Consider the following 24,811-nt stretch of genomic DNA (forward strand, 5'->3'; position numbering starts at 1 on the left):
TTACAAGAATCTTTTCTTGTAGATACCATTATACCCCATAGCTGCCCATAGCAACTTTCCTATCCTGAATTCAAAAATTGAATAATATATTGACAGTACATGAGCAAAACAGGTGACAGTAAATCAATTATTTAAGATGGGAGACTTTTTAATGTCATCATAAACATCACTAAAGCTTCTTACCATTACATTAGATGCAACTCTCTAGCACTAACATATTGGAATTCTTCAGAAGCATTATTTATTCTGGTTGCATTAAGAGCAAACGATTTGGAAGACACCTATTTATTAAGCGTTTTCAAACAAAACAATGTGAGCATGTTTCTCCTGTTTCTCATTTTAAATGAACCACCTAGTCAGTGCCAAACAAGTGCCAAAAAAAGAGTCATAGAGAAGTACAAATATAAAGGAAAGGAAAAAATACACAAGAAATCAGAGGAAGGTACATCTGAAAGAGGGAACAGATAGGGAGGGCAAAAAGGTTAAAATTTAATGACAGATACAACTAAAGAACAGAAAAAGAAATATTTTATTTTCTTCATGACAGAATAGGAAACTATTTAGCTTCCTCCAAACAATAGAAATAACAACCTGAAAATTTTGCTCCTACTCCTTTCATAGTAAGGGAGCTATTCATGCATATGCAACTCAGCAAGGCAATAAATGCAACTTATTTATTTTTTATTTTTATTTTTTGGTAGTTTTGAGGGTATATTTATGTCCTGGTTTCAGTTAGGACAGAGTTAATTTTCCTCCTAGTAGCTGGTAGGGTGCTATGTTTTGGATTATGTTTTGAATGACTTTTAGGAGTGCTGATAACACGTTGATGTTTTAATTGTTGCAGAGCAGTGCTTACACCAAGCCAAGGACTTTTCAGCTTCTCACTCCCTTCTGCCAGTGGGCATGCAGGGGGTGCAGCAAGAGCTGGGAGGGGACAGATCCAGGACAACTGACCAAAAGGGTATTCCATACCATCTGACATCATGCTAAACGATATATAGGGGTGGCTAGCCGGGGTGGGGGAGCCAGCTGCTCAGGATTAGGCTGGGCATTGGTCAGCTGGTGGTGAGCAATTACATTGTGCATCACTTGTTTTGTACACAGTATTATTAGTAGTACTATTATCATCATTATTGTTATTATTATTATTGATATTATTATTTTCCTGTCTTAATAATCTCTATCTGTCTTTATCTCAACTCACAGGCTTCACTTTTCTGTTTCTCTCCCCCATCTCAGAGAGGGAGGGGTTTCAGTTAGGTGAGCTGTGTGGTGTTTAGCTGCCAGCCAGGTGAAACCACAATTTGACATATAACTCTTCACAAATTCAGTTAGAATACCTTAGTACCTAAAGTCAGAGCTAGCACGATAGAATTAATTGCCAAATATTAAAAGTCTTTGCATCAAGTCTATCTGTTAGTCAGTAAATCCTAAAAACATTTTCCATAAGATATATAAGCAAGTAAAATCTTTAAAATATCTGCTGAGTTCTGGCAGACTCTTACCAGAGAAATTCAAGAACTCTGATTTACACACCAAGCTTTAACAAAATAACAATATTGGGGAAAAAAATCATTCTTGATTAGTGGCATTTGTCTGGCTTTAAATATTGTCCAATAATTATTGTTTCCTGTCCGAAGAAAAAAGAAAAAAAAAGACCTACATAAGTATAGTGTATTTTTCCATTCTCTTATTGCCTGACCTCAGAGAAAAGCAGGAGAATCAGCACGACTACCAGAAATCTATTAGAAAAGTTATCAACAGCTATAAATTTTGCAAGTCAAGAGAATCCTTTTGAGTTCCACCAGTAACAGGTCTGATTCTTGATCCTTATTATATATTTTATTTATTTTATTTTTCTGGTTTTAATCCAAAGATTAACTTTCTGATAACAGTTCTACTAGTCTAGCAAGATTCATAACATTGTTGAGAACCAACTTTGCAGCTGACCAGCAGTAAGTAGCTTGGGAATGTCATTCTGATCGGAATCATAATAATGATTAAGTGTTATCCAACTCAGATTATATTAAAAGAATTGTTTTAAGAGGAATTGCCAATTTTGCTGAGGAAAACAAAAAACAAACAAACAAAAAACAAAACAAAACAAAACAAAAAACTACCAGCAGTGTAGATTAAAAAGCAAAAGTCACAAACAGGATAAAAGTATGCCCTATGAACACAAAAATAACCATACCTAATAAGATAAAAGGTCTATTTAATCCAGTATCCTATCTTTGTCAATGGCTAAAAGTCTGTTCCTGATGTACTGTATAAGTACAGAGTGATATATTTGGTATTTGAAACTTTTCCAGCCTCCAAATTTCTTCAGATTTGTTCCAGTGAAATGTGAGTTAATTCCAATTCAGAAATACACTTCTGATATTCTGGTGAAAGCATATAGCAATAATTCGGTATTTTTGCAAGGATATGTAAAGAAACAGTTTTCTGACTTTTTTTCAATGTACATGGGGTGTAGCAAAAACAATAATTTTCTTAAAAGTAAATGGCAGAAAGGAATAAGTAACTAAGAAACAAACAAACAAAAGTATTATATTCAAATAAAGTAATGGAAATAAAGAAACCAAATGTAAATGTAATGTTATCTTTTTGTTTTGTTTTGTTTTTGTTTTTGTTTTGTTTCCTAAAACAGAATGAATCATAGAATAGCTCAGATTGGAAGGGACCTTAAAGATCATCTAGTCCCAACCCCTCTGCCATAGGCAAGGATGCCATAAAAGTAATAACAATAGTAATATAGGATCATCAGTATAGTACAGTATACTTCAAAATAAATGTCTTACTTCATATGCACAGTCCAACAAAGTAAGCTGATTCCTTAAGTAGCCAAGTTTGTATACACCTAAGAAGACTGAGCAGCGGATGATTTCCAGAATTCCTGCTTTGGGCCTAAGAACAAGAAATAATTCATGTTAGTGTTCTATCTTTTCTTCTTTATTAACTTGAGTGAAATAGAGAATGTAGAAATAGTCTGTGATGTCCTGCACTTGCATCAAGTCACCTCTCTTAACCTTACATTTTGGCATATGGATTTTATGTTCAGCTAGAACACTAAAATTTGCTGTGAGAATACATATATGCAAAGAATATATGTGAACTCACCTAAGTGTAAATATGTCTTTTGAAAAATTACAACAGCAAAATTCTGAAAACTGCTACTTGAATAGCACAGAATCTTTTCATAGGTCTATTTCTGTAAATTTCTACTAATTCACTTTGCTAAGGCTGTTAATACAGATCTCTGGTATATTGACAGACTTTTACCTATTCTGAAATAAACTTTCAGTACATACAAACAAAAGGTATTCCTTTCTGAGAAAATAAAATAGAAAGAATAGTAGGTGCAAAAGTAGAAGTGGCACAACGGTGAAGGTTCTATATACATTTTTGTTTTAGCAGGGCAAATAGTTTCTCTGTAGAAAATTGTTATTTACTTTTCTGTAGGATCACAGTGCCTATATGGACTACTTCCATAGTGTATGTCTCACTGAGCTGTTGTTTTTCTTAAGCACCAATTTGATTTGAAACCATAATGACTAAATTTAGTCTAAAGTCAAAGATTTAGACTAAGGTCTATCCCTTACATGAGTTTGAGTCTAGTCTTAGCTATACCATGCACTTTTCATATACTGTCAGCCTATCTATCTGCCACCCATGGTGTGCTACATGGGACACATACAATATGTCTGAGCTTAAACAGCCTTGGGCCAGTCTTCAAGCCATTTTGGCATGCAAGAATCTCAAAACCAGAGATGATGACCCAACAAATGCTAGCAAATTTGAGCACATGGGCAGCCAGTGCTGCAATATAAATATGGCCATTAATTGCTATTGGAGTACTCCTAGTTTTACTTATTGGTTATTTGTGTTATCTTCTAGTCAACAGGTAGAAACATACATCACAGAATCACAGAACTGTAGGGGTTGGAAGGGACCTCGAAAGATCATTGGCTCCAACCCCCCTGTCAAAGCAGGTTCCTCAGAGCAGGCTGCCCAGGTAGGCGTCCAGACAGGCCTTGAATATCTCCAGAGAAGGAGACTCCACAACGTCCCTAGGCAGCCTGTTCCAATGCTCCATCACCCTCACCATGAAGAAGTTATTTTGCATGTCAGTGCAGAACTTCCTGTGTTCTAACTTGCAGCCATTGCCCCTTGTCCTATCCCCACAAACCACTGAGAAGAGGTTGGCTACATCCTTCTGTCCCCCACCCCTCAGATATTTATATACACTGAGGAGATCCCCTCTCAGTCTTCTCTTCTCCATGCTGAACAGACCCAGGTCTCTCAGCCTTTCTTCATGGGGAAGATGCTCCAGGCCCCATATCATCTTTGTGGCCCTCCACTGGACTCTTTCCAGGAGAAATATATGTCAGAGTACATTTATAGTTCTTTATCAATATATTTTTAACACACACTTGAGATTTCCATATAATAACAAATAATGCTTAATAATAGAAGAAGAAAAAAACTTCTGTCTCTTGCCTGTTCTCCATAAGAAATCCAAAAGACGTCAGGGACAGAATGATAAAGCAAATTCTCAGCAGAATAGTTCCCTGTGATAACACCTTAAAAAAAAAAAAAAAAAGTAGAAAAATATTAGTTTAGACTAATTTGCTAAAGAGAAACTGAACCTAATAGAACAGCAGTTTCAGCTTCCTCACTCAGTGATGTTAATGTCCACTGACTCACTTTTGAGGTAATTTGTTTTATTTTACAAAGATTTTCAGTAACCACCTTTATAGTTGCCACTATGTCCAAAATAATAAAGATATATCCTTCTGTACTATGTGTTTTCCTGAAGTTATTTAATTCTCTTATGCCTTTGTCCAAGAGAAAACAATCATATCTCTAAGTTAAAACCACCTCAGCCCTCTTCTTTTTCTTCATCTTACATTACCGTCTTTACAATTGCTACCTATGAATCCCAATGAATACAAAACAAACAAACAAACATACACAAAAAAAAATGGTGAGACTAAGAATTCAAATGATGTGACAACATAACCATATTTTAACAAGAAACAACACTGATATTACAAGAAACAACATTGTTATTGTCCCTTCATGAAAACTCAACACTTGTTTCCCAGTTCAGCAAAACTCTTCAGTTCATACCATTGACTTTAATCAGACTTAAAACTTTTAAACTTTAACATGTGTGTTATCATTTGGACAAACAGCAGCATGAGGATTTATGTCTTTAACATTTACATCTAAGTTATTTTGAAAAGCCTTTTTTTTTTTTTTTTCACTGAAGCAACAACAACAATACAGAACTAGTGGATTTTGCTGAGTTATATATACTATATACTAGAATCCTTTATATACTAGAATCCTTTCTAGTTTGAATAGCAATAAATTTTACGAACAGCATCTTGTACTTCAAGATTACAGGAATTGAAAAAATAAAAATCTGTGAATGTCTGCCTTAATTTCAATAAACTCCACTCTGTGACAAGCCCACTTTCCTTCAGTGGTGGCCCCTACCTTTAAAGTATCTAAAGTATCTGTGAGTGTGGGAGGCCACAGGAGAATAATCTCAAGTTTTACAGCTGTGTGAACTTACAGTGCCCATGTTTGCAAAAAACATCAAACCATACACTCTAGCTGGGTAGGGTTCTGTTTAAAAGAAGAATCACAAGCGCCTACTTGGATATCCTTAACAAATGGTAACTGAACAAAGAAAACGACATCCCAGTAACATGCACACTAAACAGCAGTCTCAATAGTTTACAAGCCAGAACACACTTCTCACAAATCACTCTATTGCACAGATTTATACAAGGATAGATCAAATTAATTACTGGATTGATCCACTGCAGTCCATTCCATCCTTCCTTATGATAAACTTACAAAATCTCAAACTGATGTATTGTAGTCTACTTAGATGAAGACTTGGAGAAAGTCTTTTCTTACATTCTTACCCTGGGCATCTGCTATTGGTCACCACAGGAGACAAGATATTGAACTACATATTGAACCGTGGGGAGACTCAATATATCACTTATGTTTTGAAATTCTTGTTTAAATCAAGAAAGCCAAAATGCTCTGATGGGTCTATACTTTTATCAACATTTTTATCGTTTGGAATACAATTTCAGATTCCCAATATAGGTTTTAAAATATGTCAGTAAAAGAATAAATTAAAGGTACTCTTTTTGAAAACTTCAGTTTCTAGAATCCAAAAATTCTACAGCTCTTCTAAGGTTAAAAGACTTTCAGTTGTCAACATGAAGCAATTTGCGTTGAAATGACAAAACTTTTGGACAGTATTTTTTTTTATTATTTTTGTTATAAAATACAGCACAGACTCTATTTAAGTTTAATAAAAAGAGTAGTTCTTAAACTGATCATCTAGCCACAGTAAGTTCAACTCTCAATTCAGCTTCCTGTAAAAACTGGGTCATACAAAAATTCAAGAAGTAAAGCAAGCAAAGAAAAACATGATTTGGCACAGGCATAAGGGAACTCACCCATAAATTTTGTAGAAATGCTTTGTTATGTTTTTCAATGATTGTTTCTTGTCAGATAAAAGAATTTGCCAGGCAACTGGGACTGGAATTCAAGATTTTTTCCTCTTTAGAGATTGTCCTCACTTTTCAGTTGTAGAATTGCACCTTTTTTAAAAACTAGTCCTGGCCAGCTGTGTCTGATTTTGCTTTGTGTTTCCAGTGCAATGCACTGGCTTCTACAGACTGTCTTAAAAATGTCCCTAGACTGATAGAGCATTGTTCTGAGGAAAGGAACATAAAGCCTTAGGTAACAAGAAAACCGAATATCAAATACGAATTTTGAGGATGCCATGTAATTTTTGAAGAGTTCATGTAGTTGCTACTTTACAATATATGCTTAAAGTCACACTTTGCAGAAAAGGAATGATCTCTACAATGATTTTGAAAAAAATAAATGTTAATGTTTGTCTTCAGGGAAGGACCCAACAGCACCTGTTGTGAATGAATACGAGCGTCTCCAAGTTCCAGTTTTAAAAATCTGTATATTTTCACACTTTTCTGACCTTCCACTGTTTCTGAGTTGGCCAGCATTAGACAAACAGCTAAGTCCTAGGCATCTGGGTTTCCTTATTATTCCAATTTCAGAAAACTGAGGAGCTGATTAAGTCTACCTTTCTTTATGTAACTGGAGTGCCTAAAACCATATTATTAATTTAAGCTTCCTCTGTACTCAATGGGAGAGTGCATTTACTGAATGATTGTTTCTTGCCATTAGCTAGAAATTAAGTATAGAGGTGAAAGTAGGTATAGCAGGCTAAACTCTCCTAGATTGAGTCTTGCATTTGAGTGGGTGATAGAAACACTTCTCCAAAACAGACACATTGTGGGCATATTTTTCCTGGTGTTTTCTCTCATAACTTCTTTTTTTTTTTTTTTTTTTCCCTAAAAGATATTTTAGTTTCCATTTCTAAAAAAGTAAGAAAACAAATAACAAAAACACAAAAGAGACTCTCAGAATTAACATCTTTTCAGGAAACAATAAATATTTTTATTATTCATTTTTGATGGATTTGTATTCATTTTTGATGGATCTTGATAAGCTTGATAACATTGACACTGTAATATAGTAATTCAGATTGCAGCTTTCTCTCCACAATGAAATAAAGGAGAGAATTCAAGAATTTGGACCATGAACATGCAAACTTAATTTACTCAAACAGTCTCTCTAACACGTGAAAAACTACAGCTTGAAGTTATCATTTGACTCACCAAATTTACCAAATCACAGAAGAAAAAAATACACAGATTAAAAAATTGAGACAAAATGAAAAATTCAAAATTAAGTTTTAAACATGGATTAATTTCCATGATTAATTAATTTCTCAGTGTCTGGGAAAAAAAAAAAAAAAAAAAAAAAAAAGGAACAGAAATACATTTTAATGTATTAGAAGCAGAATAGCAGAAGAAATTTAATGTAATAGAAGCAGAAAAAACAACTGAAATAATCTTATGATTTAGGAAAATAAAATTCACATATAAACAACCTTTTATCTTTTAGGTTAAAATGCTATGTGAGGTTCTTTGATTATTTTGAGCTACCAGAGCCAGGTACAATCACATTATATGGATTCTCTTTTTGAGGTCAATTTCTGTTTGTCTTCCTTTTCAGACACTCACTTCAGAACCACAAGATTTTGAAGGGTAGCCTTTTATAAATTTTCTTATGGGTCTATACCATCTGTGTCTCAGAATGTGAAAGACTGAAGGAATCTAAATTGCAACCTGCAGTTATTTGCAATCTCATCAAACTCACACAAATGCATAGCAATGTAAAATCTTAGTACTGTGATTCAGCCTTTGACTTCCTAAGTCCTTTGCCTTCTGAAGGCTGGAGCCTTACTGGGAACTGTGAAGGTAGAAGGTGTAAGTTACTCTTCACTATAGATACATGTATCATATTCACATGCAAGAAAAAAAAAAAAAACGTGTGAAATGTTTGTTCATTTGTGTCCTAGTCAAGGACTACCAAGAAATTTGTGGTGAAATACACCACAATGCCATTTGGGAGTAGGAAGAGTAGGTAAATTGTGGCAAATACAGAAAAGCTATCTGGAAACAACTGCAGTTTTGTGAGTTGGGGTTGAGTTCAAAAATCTCCATGAATCTTCTCCCAGAATATCACTATCCATCTTTTTTGGCTAACAGGCAAGATTCTTAAACTATTAACAACCAACTCATGTTTAAAATAACTAAATAAAATAATATAGATAAGATGAGATGAGATGAGATGAGATGAGATGAGATGAGATGAGATGAGATGAGATGAGATGAGATGAGATGAGATAAGATAGTGTTATAATGACACTTCTTCATACTCAAGAGTTTTGGAGATGTATTTGAATTTGGTTCTTCAGTTGGCTCTACGCCAATGATGACCCTAGAAAGCAGATCTGGCAGCATTTTCAGCAATAGATATCTTGCCATCTAGTCTGCAGATTTACCCGTTGGAGAAAGAGAACTGCCATCACCTGAAGGATTTTTTACCAAAACACAGACATTTTGTTCAAGTTTGCAAACAGCAAACCAATCATGTGGCGTAAATATCTATTTATGTTTGCTTTCCTAACTTGCTCTTTACAGTTCCAGTGATATAGTTACATGCTGTCTCAATTCTCATATTTATTTTCAAATTTGTATCACCCTATGAACTGGATGCTGGCAGCTGAGACATCCATTTTCTAGGCATCACTCTACCAAAATCAACATTAGTCAGTGGATTATATCACTAAACTAAACATCTTATAATAAATCTACACGCTGCAAGTTGTACTGAGAAAAGAATGTGCTTTTTACACCTTTGTTAGTACTAGCATTTTCAACCCACTTAAACATTATTTGAATGGATATATACATAAAATAAATGAATATTTATATACTGGAGTATTTGCATAAACAGAGAAGCCTGTTGTACCACAGCAGGTTCCCCAGTTATGAGTCAGCCACAACTTTACAATGTGGTTATTGGCTGTAATCAAACAGAAAAAAATATTTTCGTTGGATTTTTATTCCATTGAAAGCTCAAAAAATATTTTGGAGCCTTAAAAAAGAAGAAGAGTTATAGAAGTTTGGGAAGAAGTTTACATTGCTTTAAACTGACAGATTATCACAGCATATATATAAATAGAGAGAGAGAAAAAAAATAAATCTGTTTAACCAAGGAAATATGCCAGTCCAAATGTGCATTTAGATGTAAATTGAAAGATTCCAAAATGACTTTTATATTTCAAAGGACTCAGATTGTTATTCCTACTGAAGAATAAATAACATTAATTTAATAAATTATTTAATTAATAACATTTAACAATAAATGTTATTAATGTCGTTAATAATATTATTAATAATTTAATTAATTAATTAATATATTATTAATAATTTAATTAATTAATTAATATATTATTATTGACTGTTAATAATAATAAATTAAATTATTTAATAATTTTCTCAGCCTGTTGTCTTCAGGGGTTCAACAGAAAAAGATGTCAGGGCATTTCATAATTTAGCAGATGCCCTGCTGTCATATCACAGAATCACAGAATCATCTAGGTTGAAAGAGACCTCCAAGATCATCTAGTCCGACCTCTGACCTAACACTAACAACTCCTCCACTAATCAGATACTTTCAACATTGAAATGATGCGTGTTAATACAATGCTATGGAACTTGTGTTCTTAGGTGTCTTTGTATGCATTTTATTTTAACTGAGAATTCCTTAAAAAAATTGAATTCTTAGCAATATTACTTACATGATGCTTGGTCATGTCCTATTGATTGGATATATTAATTTTGTTCTCAACTTTCAAGAGACCTATCTTATCACTTACTAGTTTTTGTCTAATTGAAACTGCTCTCATATTCATAGCTTTATAATCACAGTAAATGTTATAGTATCTATCAACAATAAAAAAAGACACTGCAAAAAGTGTTTAAGGTATACTTCACTTTGATTTATGTGATACATACCGTCCTGGAGCTATGAGACTTTTGCTTTGAATGTACTGCAGTTTTACACTCCTAGCACTCTCTCTGGGACTGATCCAAATCCCATTATTTCAATGAGCTTTGGATCAGATCTAGATGTGCAGAACTCAGAAGTATTTTTTTATTCTCTGGATGTAGTACAGATTGCTATATAGAAAATAAACACTGTATATGCTCTCCTGTGGAAAATATATATTTGTTCTTTCTTGTTTTGCTCTTTTTCTGTTAAAAATGTAGGTCATTCAGACTACAGGTATACAGTTGCTCTTTGCGTATAGAGAAACTTAACACTTCTACAGGGCGTGAGACCAAACACTGAGCAACTGTAATCACTTGAGAAATGTAATAGCTGTGTGCTGCATCTTATGGCTATTATGAAATGGAACTTATACCTAAAAATGAGGAAAACAGTTAGCTTTCTCCATTTATGGAGCTATGCCACAGTTATGACATAATTCATAGCCAGACAGAAAGTTCCAGTTGTATCCATAGACATTTCATAATTCAGTGTAGTGGAAAACTGATATTGAAGAATGATTTTTGCCAAGTTATTCATACACAAGCTTCCTTCTCATGACAGCTTCCTCACTGTACTCTAGAGCAATGCTGGAACTCTGCCTTGGGACCAGCACTTTTCTACACCCACGCCAATGGTTTATGTCCTGAGATGAGGTGCTTCCAGTCCCCTGTGCTCTCCTTATCCTTACTGCCTTATTTCCCCACAGTTTTCTGCAGAGAATTTTCTCGTTGTTTTGCTACAATAAGTTTATACATGGTGGATGTATACTTTTCCTCTCTGTGATTGCAAGAATTTAATGATCAGCTGGGCTTTGGGTGCATTTTTCAACTTCCCTTATTACCATTCTTAAACAGCTGCAGTTATCAGCAGAGAAATAATTTGGACTATCCATTTTTCCTTCTCAGATCACAAAAAATACAAAAGGAGAAAAGAAAAATTATGAAAAAACTCGTGAACAGACTCAGTTCTTGCCATTAAAAGCAGTTTCAACAAAGTAAACAAACAAGTAAACAACAAAAAGCTTGATTTGATCCCTAGAAAAACATGACTTGCTGATCATATGCAGGACTCTAGAAGCATATCCTGAAAATCTTGCAAAGGCTTTTCTCGATTTATTTTCTCGATTTATTTACTGGAATTAAGTGTATACCCTTTTTATTTGGGAGGTATTAATGCTCACCTTTGGTTAATTTCCTGTCTTCAGAAATTTCTCAGAATAGACTAAACTTCAGATGGTTTAGTAATCTTTAAATTCCTTGCAGTTGTGGTGTGACCTTTTATAGAGATGAACATGATGTGTAGAATATTTTAATGTTAATCAGAAGAGAGTTCCTGAGTTAGCTTTTGTATCTTGTTAGCTTTCAGAATGCTACATAAAATGCTTTTTAAACATTTCTCAAAACCAGTATTGTTCTACTGCTTTGATGTGCTACTCAGAACACATCAATACAAAACAAATTAACAATTACAAATACAAAACAAATAAACAATTAAGCAAATAAATAAATAAATAAATAAATAAATAAATAAATAAGTGGCCTGCTGCCATGTCTTCCATTATTGCACATAAAGACCCTTTTCACTGCCCTTCTTGCAATGGGATGTAAGCATTTCTGAGTCAGAAACTTCAACATTCAGACAAGACTTCTGAAAACTTCGCAATACTTTGGAATCCTTTGAACATGTTTAGACATGCAAAATAGACTTATTTCCAGAAATCCACCACTTGGACAGATTCAGACATGTCATTCAAGGCATCAGGGCACAGCAAGAGGAGCTGCTCCCCACACAAGCGGCATAGTGGCCAGCAGCAGTCCAGTGGGCTGGGCTATGGAGCCAAGGAAAAGGTCACAATCCAGCAAGGTAGGTAGGGGACAGTAATTGCCATTGGCCAGGGGCCAGAGATTAGTGGGAAAGCAAGCAGGGATGAGGCAGGTCCATGGTCTGGCAGAGGCTGACGACCCCAGGGGGCCCTCAATGCCTTGGCTGCTGGCCTGTTGCAATGTCTGTGACACAAACGACAAAAAGACCGCTACTTAACCAAGGAGGAATTGGAAAGAATATAAGAAGGGCAAACGACATTTTATTAAATGCTTGACTTTGTGGTGGTTTTGGTAGGCTTTTGACTGATTTCAGGGATACTAGGTTTATGCATTCAAATTATGCTAGTTAACTAAAAAAAATTCCCTTTACTAAAGTAGAAAGAGTTTTCAAGGAAGAAAGAATGAAAAGGTAGTTGGAAAGGTGTGTTAATATCTCACTTCTTGTAGGTGGAGAAGGCCTTCAGAGACCACACATAGGGTAACCGTGTTGTGTTACTAGAGAGATCCTGTCAGCCCAAACCCATGGTGGGAAATATCTCCCTCTCTCTGCACTTCTGTCAATGCTGTTGCACATTCAATACTGGAAGAGCAATTTGCCCCAAGGCAGTGGTCCACTAACTCTGAACTCATGCTGAAGATTCCTACCTGCAAGCACCACAAGACCTTTACAATCCTCCTTCTAAAGCTTGGACAATATTGGAATCCATAAATTAGACCAATTTTGATATCTTAAGACCTATATAGCTTCAAGTCTGAGATTCATGTATGTTCTTCCTTGCATGAGGTCCTAAAACCTGAAGCAGAAACATACTTTTTCTACAGAACATTTATTATTTTTAATTGAATTGCTTAACTTAAGCACATGCATCTGTAAATGGTTAATAAAGTTATTAAATATTTTAATTAACATGTTAATGCATATTATTATATATTTAGTAATTTTATTGGACTTTTTACAGAATTTATGATTATAATAGTTAATATACATGTATGATACAGGCCTTAGAGTTTCTTTATTAGAGGACTTAGATTATGCTTTATTATTTAAATATGAGACATATGTCATGAGACATATTACTGTCAGCATGAGATGGTATTACTCAAAGATATGAATTATTTACAGATATGAATTACTTACAGTCACAGTAGCAAGGAGGTCAATATACAGCTCCATTATCACTGCAAAATGCATTACTGCATAGCAATTAAGGTAAGCTGGTACTCTTGGGTTGAATGGAACTTCTTTTCCAGTGACCTGTATTAAGCAAAGCAGATCATGATGAAGAAAAGCCTTCATCATTGACACAATCCAGTCTGATATTCTTTAGTATTCTTTATAATTACAAACACAAAAGGGTTAAGGGGCATAGATAATTGCCCAGAGATAATCTACCTTCAAATTTATGTAATACCTAGCATGCAACAGAGTTTAAATATGTGTGCGTGTATGTTCACAGCAGAAAGAAAAAGATAAATTATCTTACTCCGTAGAACTATTTTGGAAATCTCTTTAGGAAATGAATAATGAAAAGATAAACTAGAAGATATGTTTTTTCCTTAAAATAAAATAATAGCAGTAGTAGTAGTAATAATAAAAAGTAAAACATTAATTTCCTTCATTTTCTTTTCCCATTTCATCTTCCCTTATGCCTTATCACTGATAATTTGCTAATTTAAAATAGCATGTGTAGAGTTTTTAACATTGATCCGCTAGCATTAAGAGGTCCAAGAAAATTACACAAAACTGAGAGCCTCTGCATGTTATATTTACCACTGGGATTTCCTCAGGAAGGCCAAGTCTAGGTTTGCCTGGTCCCCAGCCTGGCCCTTTGAATAAGACAGAAAGCTTATTGCAAAATCCAGGTGTGGCCCAAAATGTGTTCCAAATATGAGCCAAGGGACGTAACTGAAAAAAAAGAGCAAGTGATTTTTCATTGTTAGTAAAATAAAATTTAGTAAAATGTTATATTTTACTCATTCTTAGCTTTCAAATAAAAAGTTTTGAAAGTCTGTAAAGAGAATAAATTAAAAAAGAAAAGTTCAGAAAACCTGACTGAAATAGGCAGGAGCTGTATCAGGCCCTTGGTTCACAGATGACTTCTGCTCAGAGGAAAATTTCACTTTCTTGTAAGCAATACATTGTATTTAATGGCATTTTTTATAGCTCTATTTATGGTGGTTTTAAAGTAGAATTTTGTTACTGGGACATATATGATGTCCCAGTAGTATGAGAGTATATATGATATACTCTCGATTCCTAAATTCCTTAGATTTTGTCTGGATCATATATAATTGCACAGACTGTGGCCATCCTTCCAGCTTCCATCCCAGACACCACTTTGGGTAGAATCTCATTCACTGAGATACCTCATGGGGTATGAAAAGTCCCCATGAAGAAAATTGGGACTTATTTATTCCTCAGTCCCTGAGGTTTTTATGGAGAATTTTTACCCAGCTGAAGAGGAGCCTGGACCAAGAAATCCACCAAGAAACATCATACTAAGATTTTTTTTTCTTCATTTTTAAACTGCATTCAAACTGTGTTACAGCTTTTGTTGAAACCATGATATATAATCCTGTCAACACAAATCATTCTGAAGTATCTTGAAGAAGAAATATTCCATACAGATGAAAACAGATAGTAAAGATATCACACCATGGGACTATTTATGAAATAGTAGTATTTAGAGAAGACATAAACAACAGACTTTTTTTTTTATTTTCCATCTGTGCTTCTCTGCATATTCCTTTGTGCATGGCAAAATGGACATCATTCAGTGGGTAAATCACAGACCTGTTACATCTCCCTCATAATTAGTTAATAATTTTACAGTATTGTACTTCAATTATGGCTCTACGTGATCTATATATGTTCAATGCAGCAAGTGGAAATATTTGTTTTTTGTAATGAAATAATTACAATTAATAAATGAAGATAGATTAACTGACTTGTGCAGCAATGCAGAGTTAACCTCAATTGTGCCTAAGAGAGGAGTTTTTTTGAACATCAGTGGCTGTTGAAAATACCAGTCAGTGATACAAAGTGATACAAACTGCACCTGGAGCAGAATGGGTTCAAATGAATTTACTGGATGTGTTAAGCCATATACAACTTTAGCATCTTCTGCTTCAAATGTTCCTGAAAAAAAAAAAAAAAAAAAAAAAAAAAAAAAGAGCAACAAACAATCAAATTAAAAGTACACTTATTTTTGTTTGACAAACTAACTAAAGATAAGGAAGAACATTTTTGTTTGTTTGTTTTACCTACCAAATATCCTGTCCCAGATAATGAGTGTGCCACCATAATTTTTGTCAATGCAGTAAGGATTTCTGCCTGTAATGAAAATCATTGGCAAGTCATTCCATATATAAGAATATGTGTGACTGAAATATGAATGGAAATCTTAGCATCGACTTCTAGTCTAGTTTTAAGTTGTAGTAGGTTAGCTACCTTTTATGTGTCTATAAAATGTCTTTTTTTCTTATTAGGCATGTAATCTCTTTCTACTCAGATTCAAATACACAGATCAAATGTGTCATATCCCAAATTTCTGTGAAATAAATAGATTTATTTGGAAAGTAAATTTAGCTAAAATATATATTTAGAAAAGGAAAATTGAAGAGCAAACAAAAAAATCACCTCATCAATTTATACCTAAGCATTTATACCTAAGCAAATATATACCAGATATATTTATGCACAATCATCTCATTAATGGCTTTCGTCTGTCCATGTTCTATGTCATGTGTCTGATCCTGTCTTTATTATTAAATTCAGGATGATCCTTTTTTGCTAGGGAATGCATTTGTATATGAGCCATCCTACCAAAAGAAAACCCTCACTGCTTACACTGCTTAAATACCCCCAACTTTGTGGAGTTTGTTTGGAACAACTGTACAACACTTGATCAGCTCTGGAGTGATTCTGCTCAACTCTGATCGGGATCAGGCTCAGAGGATTAGTCTGGATTTACAGCAGAGCAAACAAGAGCAGAGTGTCTCCCTCCAGGATTACCAGTACTTGTGCAAATTTTAAGGATTAGACACTTACAGCACCACAGTCTTTTTAAAAAGTCTACAGTGCCATAAACACTTTACATGGAGGATATAATAAATATTAATAACATCCTCTGTACATATGACTGCATTTGAGTCTGTTTCAAATTATTTTACTCTTCCATGCTACTATTACATTTCTCCTTGTTATCTATGCACACTGAATGAGCTAATGGCATCTATGAAACCCACTCTTATTCCGCAGCTATGTTCATGGCATTTTTATGATGCATTGGAATTTTTAATCAAATTTAGGTGTTTAGTACTGTGTTTAATGGTTCTGAATATTGATGGAAAGTCATATCAGCTGTCATGTACAAGTGTGAAGTGATATTTTTAAAAAATTCAGACAGTTGGAACTAAATTCCACTAAAACATTAAACAGCTCTACTTCAAAAAGAAAAACATATTTTTGCATATTTAGTGTTTGAATTTGAATGCAAGAGCATCTGTTATTGATCAACAAGATGATCGTGTTTTAGCAGTCAGAGAAGTTGAGATATTTTTCTATCATTCCTCATATTTGCAAATGTTTAACTACTTTGTTCAAAATCTTCAAATTATCTCATGTTACCTAGGCTTAATTCCTGCTTAGTAATTTATCTCAAATGTAAAAAACACTTACCATGATGAACTCTGTGATGACTGGGAGTGTTAAGAATCCACTCCAAAGGACCAATATTGGTGATAACCTGGAAAACAATTAATGTTTATATAAGTTTGAAAATACTGTATAAAATCAATAGGAAAGAGGGAAAAGAGGAGGATGAAAGGCGTATAGAAGATGTTTATCTTCGGGAGACTTGCCTCAGAAGAATGCAAATTTTTTGCCTCAACCTTTTCACTGTGTGAGCTAGAAGAATTTTCAGCAACAAAAAAAGTGAAATCTAGTTAAATAAAAGTTAAAATATATACATATTTTCTTGATCAAACATCATATTTTCTTTTTATATTTTATTATTAGTTCATGATTCTACACAAATCACTTCACTCACAATATTTATCTATATCCATTGGCACTGCTCAAGATCCAGTGTAACTGTTTAAGATGTGAACACTCTGCCTCACAAAATGGCTGGAACTGACCCAGAAACAACCACTTCTTCTTCCTTCAGTACCTTTGATTACTTGTCAGTAGCTTTCCTTTACCCGAGCAGAAGCAGCACAAAAAACCTCATTAGGGAACTGATACTTTTTTTTTTTTTTTTTTTTAAATTAGTTTAACTGGATCAGTTCCTGAATCTGATCCAATATATGATCACAAATACTCACATGAGCTAGAGGCGTAAGAAGCAGCGGCAACTGAGACCAGTATAAATTCACAGTGAACCTGCAAGCTAAGTCAATGATTCAACAGACAGAAATCCAGCCTTGATCCTTTTAGACCAGAAAACATCGATTGCCATAAACTCACTCTAATGATTCAAGCATTGTCATAAAATGCTGATGAGTTTGTATGCTCATAAGTTTGTATGAGCAGGGTTTTGTGCTAAAAGGTATTTGCCTGTATTATGGAGCCAGAGGTAAGCTAGCATTAACTTCAAATCTTTTGCTTTGGTTAGCTCAATAGAAGTGTGTGGATAACCAGACATAGCCACTATTCCTTAATCCAAAACACAGAACCATCAGTCAAAAATAGATGCAATCACTGGATGAGTAAAATGTGTTTGTGGTCAGAATATATCACAAAATGGTATCTATTTGCCACGTCTGGTTATGACCATAATGTCTTACAGTTAAAAGAGAAATAAAATAAAATAAAATAAAATAAAATAAAATAAAATAAAATAAAATAAAATAAAATAAAATAAAATAAAATAAAATAATAAAATACTTACATACCTTAGGAAACAAAGCAGAACCTACCACTTAATAAATAATAATTATAAATTTAATACTCACTCTGTAGAAATGAGTGATCTGTAATACATAAATAGAGATAATATTGGCAGGTAACACATTAAGTAGATAGGCAGCCACTCATTACTCATGAGAGTAGGCCTGTTCTTTTAAATAACTAAACATACAAAGATTTTATTCATATAAAATTTACTGATAAAAGTTCTAAAAGATACTAGTTCCATTTCTGTCTACTTTCAGTTCCACTTGTGCAAGTGAAAATAGATCTGAACTCAAAAAGTAGACACAGGACATTTCATCACATGAATTTAAATCTTTGTGAATAAAGCAAATATAATAATTAAATTAATAAACAATTTTGTTTATATTTGTCTTTCATAACATAAAAGTAACTTCTAATTATCAGGATAAGCAGAACATTTCTGTAAAGAAAGGAGTATAGAAATGAGAAGATTCTTCAGACAGAGAGAACTGTAACATCTGGAGCATCTGTCTCAAAATCCTGCACACATTGGCTGGAAAAGCAGAACACTGGGACAAGTTTGTTTTGTTTTGTTTTAATCAGAAGCCAAGGACAACATAAATAAGGCCGTTTTTATTTCTCAGTACTCCCTCAAAATAAGTTCAAGCTTTAAAAGACCACATAAAGGTGAGAAACAATTCATCATTCATGCTAGCTTAATTTTCCTCCTCTCTCAAGCAGAAAATCCCACTGTTTTAAAGTATGTGAGATGTAACCACTAAATTAATTTAATGAGATGAATGTCTTAGAATGAACTACAGTCCAACACCTAAGAGAACGAGGATTTATCTCTAAGACTACACCTAACTTTGACCTACTTGGTTTCAGTATATTTTTAGCTAAATATTTAAACAAAGTTTGCTTGGTAAAAATAAACTAAATCTGTGCCAGGAGTGCAGAGAATCACTAAGAGATAGCAGTCTTCACTTTTAGCCTACAGGTAAATTATAATAAAATTTCCTTGAAGTATTCAATATCCACCTGATTAATTTCGTATTTTAAAATTAAAAGTCATTCTTTTGAAAATCCATATAATACTTAGGTATGATAAAGTTAAACTTTACATTTTGAGCTTCCCTGAGGATCTCAGGAGTTTTAGTACAATTTTAAATGAATACTTCTGGCTAATCCTAGAGAAAGCATTTTCTTTGGAAAATGAAATGTATCTCATCCACTTAAAAGTGAAGAGCCCACCATACAGTCTTTTCTGGGGGTGGTGACAATTTTAAGTCTCCTGAAACATCTTCCCTTCAGCATCATGAGTGATTGATGCCTGGGCCCACTTTGGTTCAGCAAGGTTACCTCCTTTAAGCGACATATTAGCCACATGGTGATAGAAATATTGCCTGAGATAACAATGATGACCACATGACTTTTAAGATCAGAGGTGGCACAGTACTCTGTACCTGACCAAAAAAAGATCCAGCATGTTGAAATTAGCAATACAGAAATCAATACTTTGGCTAAAACACATCAAAAATACATTTCCACCAGGTATTTAAAACGGTACAGGATGCTATTTCTAGAAATTTTCTTTGCTATCAGTAAGTTTACTCCTACATATTTTGAACATTTCTAAAATAGAAGAAAAAAGCTGTTATAACTGAAAAACTTCTGGTTCCAAAGGGCCATAATTCATTCCAACAAGGAGAAATATATCACCTCTGTAAAGGTGGATTTTGAAGCCTCCTACAGCACCACGATGTGAAGATCATTTTTGTTGATTTTCATTGAATTTTTCTATCTTCTACCATCTTACCACAGGTAAAAGTCGTAGAGCAGATCCTTCATCAGAGTAAATTGTGAAGGGTAGGATAATAAGACAATTTTTGCCAGGGAAGATTCTGTACTCTATGACCCTGTTATGTGAGGCTAAAAGGACTGAAATCACAGTGAAAGGACTGCTCTTTGTAGGGATTCACTCATAACAGGATTTAATGTGGTGTAACAACAGTCCACATAAAAGCTTTGTTTCAGATCATTTTACCGGAAACTAGTTTCAAAAATAAAAAAAATATATATATTGGAAATGTCATCGCCCAATATCCCTATTGACTTTACTGCAAATCCTATTCATACTATTGCAAGAAAAAGGAGTCTACTTGTGAGTATAAAATAATCTTGTCTATATCAACATCTTAGGAAGACAGAAAAATAACTATCAATAGCCCTAGAAATTGAAGTATCTCAACTGTTGTCCAAGTATGATTTTATCAGTATTTTGACTAATATGGCTGGGGGAGGTGGAGAGAGGGGCTATGCTTGTGTTTGTCTCCTAGATACAGACACCTAGTGTTCTAAATCAAGCCCTGCCTCCAATTTTTCCTCTCAGTTAACACATCATGTGCACCTCAGCTAGTATGCCAGTGACCCACAGATGAACTGCAGCATTCCTGCAAAACTCTTTTCCCGTTTGATTTGTTTATGTTTTAACATCCCATAGCCAAAAAATAAATAAATAGAAAATAAAAAATGACAAAACCTTACAAATAGATTTGATAAAATACCTGTGAATCTGATAGGTGTCTTATGTAAATCACTCATAAAAGCCTTATAAGATCTCTACTGAAAACATATTCCTCCTTTTTCTTGAAAAATATTCCTCCTTTTTCTTGGGGGAAAAAAAAAAAAAAAAAAAAAAAACAAACAGGCAACATATTCCTACATTATTGCACTGAGGTATTTCTAAACAATAAAGCAGAATTATTATGAGAACACTTGTAGCGATTCCAAGAGTAGTTTGAAAAACAAGACAGGATAAAATCTGCAGTCTTAGAAATTTTTCCACACATTACTGCATAAAAAATGTCGGAAGTCAAATCTTCATATATAATGAGATCTTCATATATAATGAGAAATATTTTTTTCTATAGTAGTGGTTCTTATATAAAGATGTTTCCTTTGTGACAGCAATCCCTAACATAAAGGAAAAGAACATTATGCGATATCTCTTGCAGCATGTAAGCGCCTCCATTTGCGGTCTCAGAGTTTGTCAGCACCAAGGGAAATCTTTATTGCCTGGTACCTGCACCACTTCAATGTAGTTCTTGTTTAAATAACGAGAAAAAATCATGACATGAAATCCAAGGGAAACTTTACATCTTGCGTAACAACTCCTCCTGTCACCACTGCAACATGAATCTTTGCTTAACTCTCTTTCAACATGAACGTTAGGAAGGAATGTCGTCTGAGTAGAGTAGGCAATGTTACAGTAAAACCACTGCTAAATAAAAACTTTTTTTTTTTTTTTTAAGTATATGAAAAGCCATTTGTAGCAGAGCATGACTTTCAATATTGTAGTGTAACTGATCTCTAGGACAGGAGAAGATAAATTCATCACTTGAGCATCACTAAGGAGCACCCTGAACTTAACTTTGGGGTTTTTGCTAGACTAGTTGGTAGTGAAATAGGTATTAGAATTATTTCCTCATCAAAATCCAGATAAGATTTTTATTCTCAGTACATAAATCTATATTTCAGACAGTCTGGTGGGGAAATTTAAAAATAAGACCCTAATAACATTCCTCAATAGAGCTGCTGTGTTAATTCAGGACAACACACATATTTATACAGATGGCCCTCGTGATCATATTTGCCATGTGAAATCTCTACAGGGAAGCTAGGGAAAGGCAGAACTCCTAGGATATGTGCTCATCTGCCCAGTTTCACACTTTGAAATCTTCGGCAAACCCTGATTTATACACTGCCAACTGTTTTCCTATCTGATTAGGCAGTTTTCTACTCCAGTAAGCATGTAAAATGGATGTGTCCAAATTTCCACACTGAGGAGCGAAAAAACAATATTTAGAGTTTGGAAATAAAACAAGCTAAAGGAATCAGGCCTGTTGGGATCATAAAGAGTTTCATAGGGGGATGATTTTCTGATAAATTTGTATTTTAGGAATGGGAGGTAAAAGCCTAGTTTTAATGTATAGTCAAGTTTAGGGTATGTTTATATAATAAACACATCAACTTTAGAAATGTATTTATAATAAATTACCTTGAAGGCAGTGACTGTTGTCACTTTTCATTGGTTTATGCCTCAAACAGGTTAAGGTTTGAATCAAATTTACATCTGAGATGAGTATTTCAGCTAACACTTCCAATTGCTGGATGCAACTTTTTTGTTTGTTTGTTTGTTTTTAAATGTCTAATGAAGTGCTCTTGTAGGAAAGATGAGGATATATAAGATGTTTCAATCAGGTTGTCCACTAAAATGAAAGAAAACCATCACTAATGGGTTGTTTTAATTGCAGCATTACATATAGCAGAGCACAGAGAAAGCCACTCTTTCAGTCATATATCAAGTTAAGGATTTTAAACAAAATCCAAGAGAAGAATTGCTATACAATTTCAGTATTTTTCATCAGCTTGACAAATACATGCTGGAAATTTTGGGGGTGGGGCAGAAAGCAATAAATCATATGGCAGCCCTGAAACAAACCAAAATATATTCAAGTGCTGTTTTCACCCTTCTCTTTAAAAAGACAAAAGTATAGTCAGCATCCTACACCTTATGTTTTAATAAATAAATGTCTTTCATATTTTCTTTTACTTTTGAAGCCATAACTGATTAAAATAGACTCTCAATAAGGACAAGCTCTGAGCAAAACCCAAGGTTAATATGTGCAAACAATGCTAAAGAGATGGAAAATTAAATATCTTTTGTTTGTTTGTTTGTACAGGACTTGATCTCTCTAACGTATGTCCATGTTATCGTGGTATTCTTTCATTATTTTATTAACTTTACTTGGTAAGTAGGTTGTTTAATTTTTTCTGCAGTATTCAAAAAGTACTGAAATAAGCTGCATCTCTAAGTAGCTCATTTTACTTTCATCTTCATAATTCTCCAGAGACACAACTGACATGAGTCATCTAAATAAAATTATTGAATATGATTTTTGGTTTTAGGGTTTCTGCAGGGACATTAATAATAATCAGACCCACTACTGCGACCCATATCTGTCTGTTGCAAGAAGAATCTTTGGTGCTAGGACCAGAAGCCAGCACTCAAACTCAAGGACTTAATAAATAGGATGACAAGTCAAGTTCCTGTTTATATTCTTGTCCCATAAACTTTTCATTTCTTGCCTCACAAGTGACCCTTCTCCAGCAATGGAAAGGAATAGTTCCCCTGCACAGATAGCTCTTGAATGAAAATGATCACGGAATGGTGAACTGCTGAATGTACTTTGCAAGCTCATTTAAATGACTTTGATATTTTTAAGTCTCTCTTTATTCTGCAGTTTAGTTAAAGAATAGTTCCCCTGCACAGATAGCTCTTGAATGAAAATGATCACGGAATGGTGAACTGCTGAATGTACTTTGCAAGCTCATTTAAATGACTTTGATATTTTTAAGTCTCTCTTTATTCTGCAGTTTAGTTAAAAGAGAAGCTAGATAAGAATTAAAAACTTATGTCAGGGCACTGCTAGATAGGCTCAGTTAAAAAAAATGTCTAAGGAGTACTTTTAAAATTTAGTTTAAATTGGGAGATTCACCCTGGTGCTACTAAGTTGTAAAGTTGGCATTTATCACCATTAAGGTCACAGGTGCTAAGGCAAGAACTCCAAGCCTCATGACTCTATATTTTTTATATAAACAGTGATTAAATAGTGTTCAAGTGCAGGCAACTTGCACTTGACAGGACAGGAGCACTGTGGTCTCTTGTGAATGTCTGGACTGAAGTTGTAAGATCTGCTTCTTAGAATCATGGTTGAGTTTTATCGTCTGTATCATGTACATATTCTATCTGGACCTACCAAGGCCCTGTCTTCCTTAAAGTATTTTTATCTCTCTAGTATTTATTAATGTATTTGCTTTCCTTCTTCCCACAGTAAATGCTTGACTTTCAGTTTGTGGCAGATGAACAATGATTTTCTTTATATTAATAAAAAGCAAACAAATAAATAAATAAAACAACTGTCATCTATCAGGAAAGAGACTACAACTTTCTTTTGCAAAACATTTTTTTTCTTTATGCAACTCAGTGATTGGCTCATTTCCTGTTTATTTGAGAATAATTTAATGTATCTTCATAACAGTGAGAAAATTACAAGCCAGTAGAACATCACATGATGTGATCTGTTTCTAGCAATCCCATATTAATCATCTGGGTCACTCTGTTATCAGATATAATCTTAAATATCAGACTAGGAGAGTGGCTGCCTATCTCACCCCTGATCAATCTCACCACTGTGGCTGCCTATCTCACCCCTGATCAATCTTTTTATGATTTTTTTAAGATTTTTTTGCAAAAGTCTTATGAATGGCTTGTGAATTTGTATTAATCCTTTGTAACCTGAATAGGACAGACGTGTGTGTTTATGATTTGAAGGGCACATCAAAGTGCAATTAGTGCACTGAATTAAGTGACTGAATTAAAGAAAATAAGATTGTTCTTTCACTAAATGAGCCCACATATTAGCATACAGAAAATGAAAGATTTGGTTGACATGTGCTATTTGAATTAAAAATGAATTTCTAGTGAAAAATTCAAGAGACTACAATTTCACAACTATAC

General features: G+C 34.0%; 1 protein-coding gene across 1 annotated transcript in view; it reads right to left on the reverse strand.

Moving 5' to 3' along the window:
• Window positions 1-24,811, reverse strand: part of AGMO (alkylglycerol monooxygenase) — a gene marked incomplete at both ends in the record, with an annotated part of 197,375 nt that overhangs the window by 79,744 nt on the left and 92,820 nt on the right. The window contains 7 exons of the mRNA XM_084283049.1: window positions 2,802-2,907; window positions 4,501-4,583; window positions 13,489-13,605; window positions 14,122-14,256; window positions 15,410-15,489; window positions 15,619-15,680; window positions 17,028-17,098. Of these exons, the coding sequence (XP_084139175.1) occupies window positions 2,802-2,907; window positions 4,501-4,583; window positions 13,489-13,605; window positions 14,122-14,256; window positions 15,410-15,489; window positions 15,619-15,680; window positions 17,028-17,098 (654 nt within the window). The remainder of the gene's footprint in view (window positions 1-2,801; window positions 2,908-4,500; window positions 4,584-13,488; window positions 13,606-14,121; window positions 14,257-15,409; window positions 15,490-15,618; window positions 15,681-17,027; window positions 17,099-24,811) is intronic.

Source organism: Netta rufina (genome assembly GCF_964035555.1).
Source record: "Netta rufina genome assembly, chromosome: 2".
In the NCBI taxonomy this organism is placed as follows: Eukaryota; Metazoa; Chordata; class Aves; order Anseriformes; family Anatidae; genus Netta; species Netta rufina.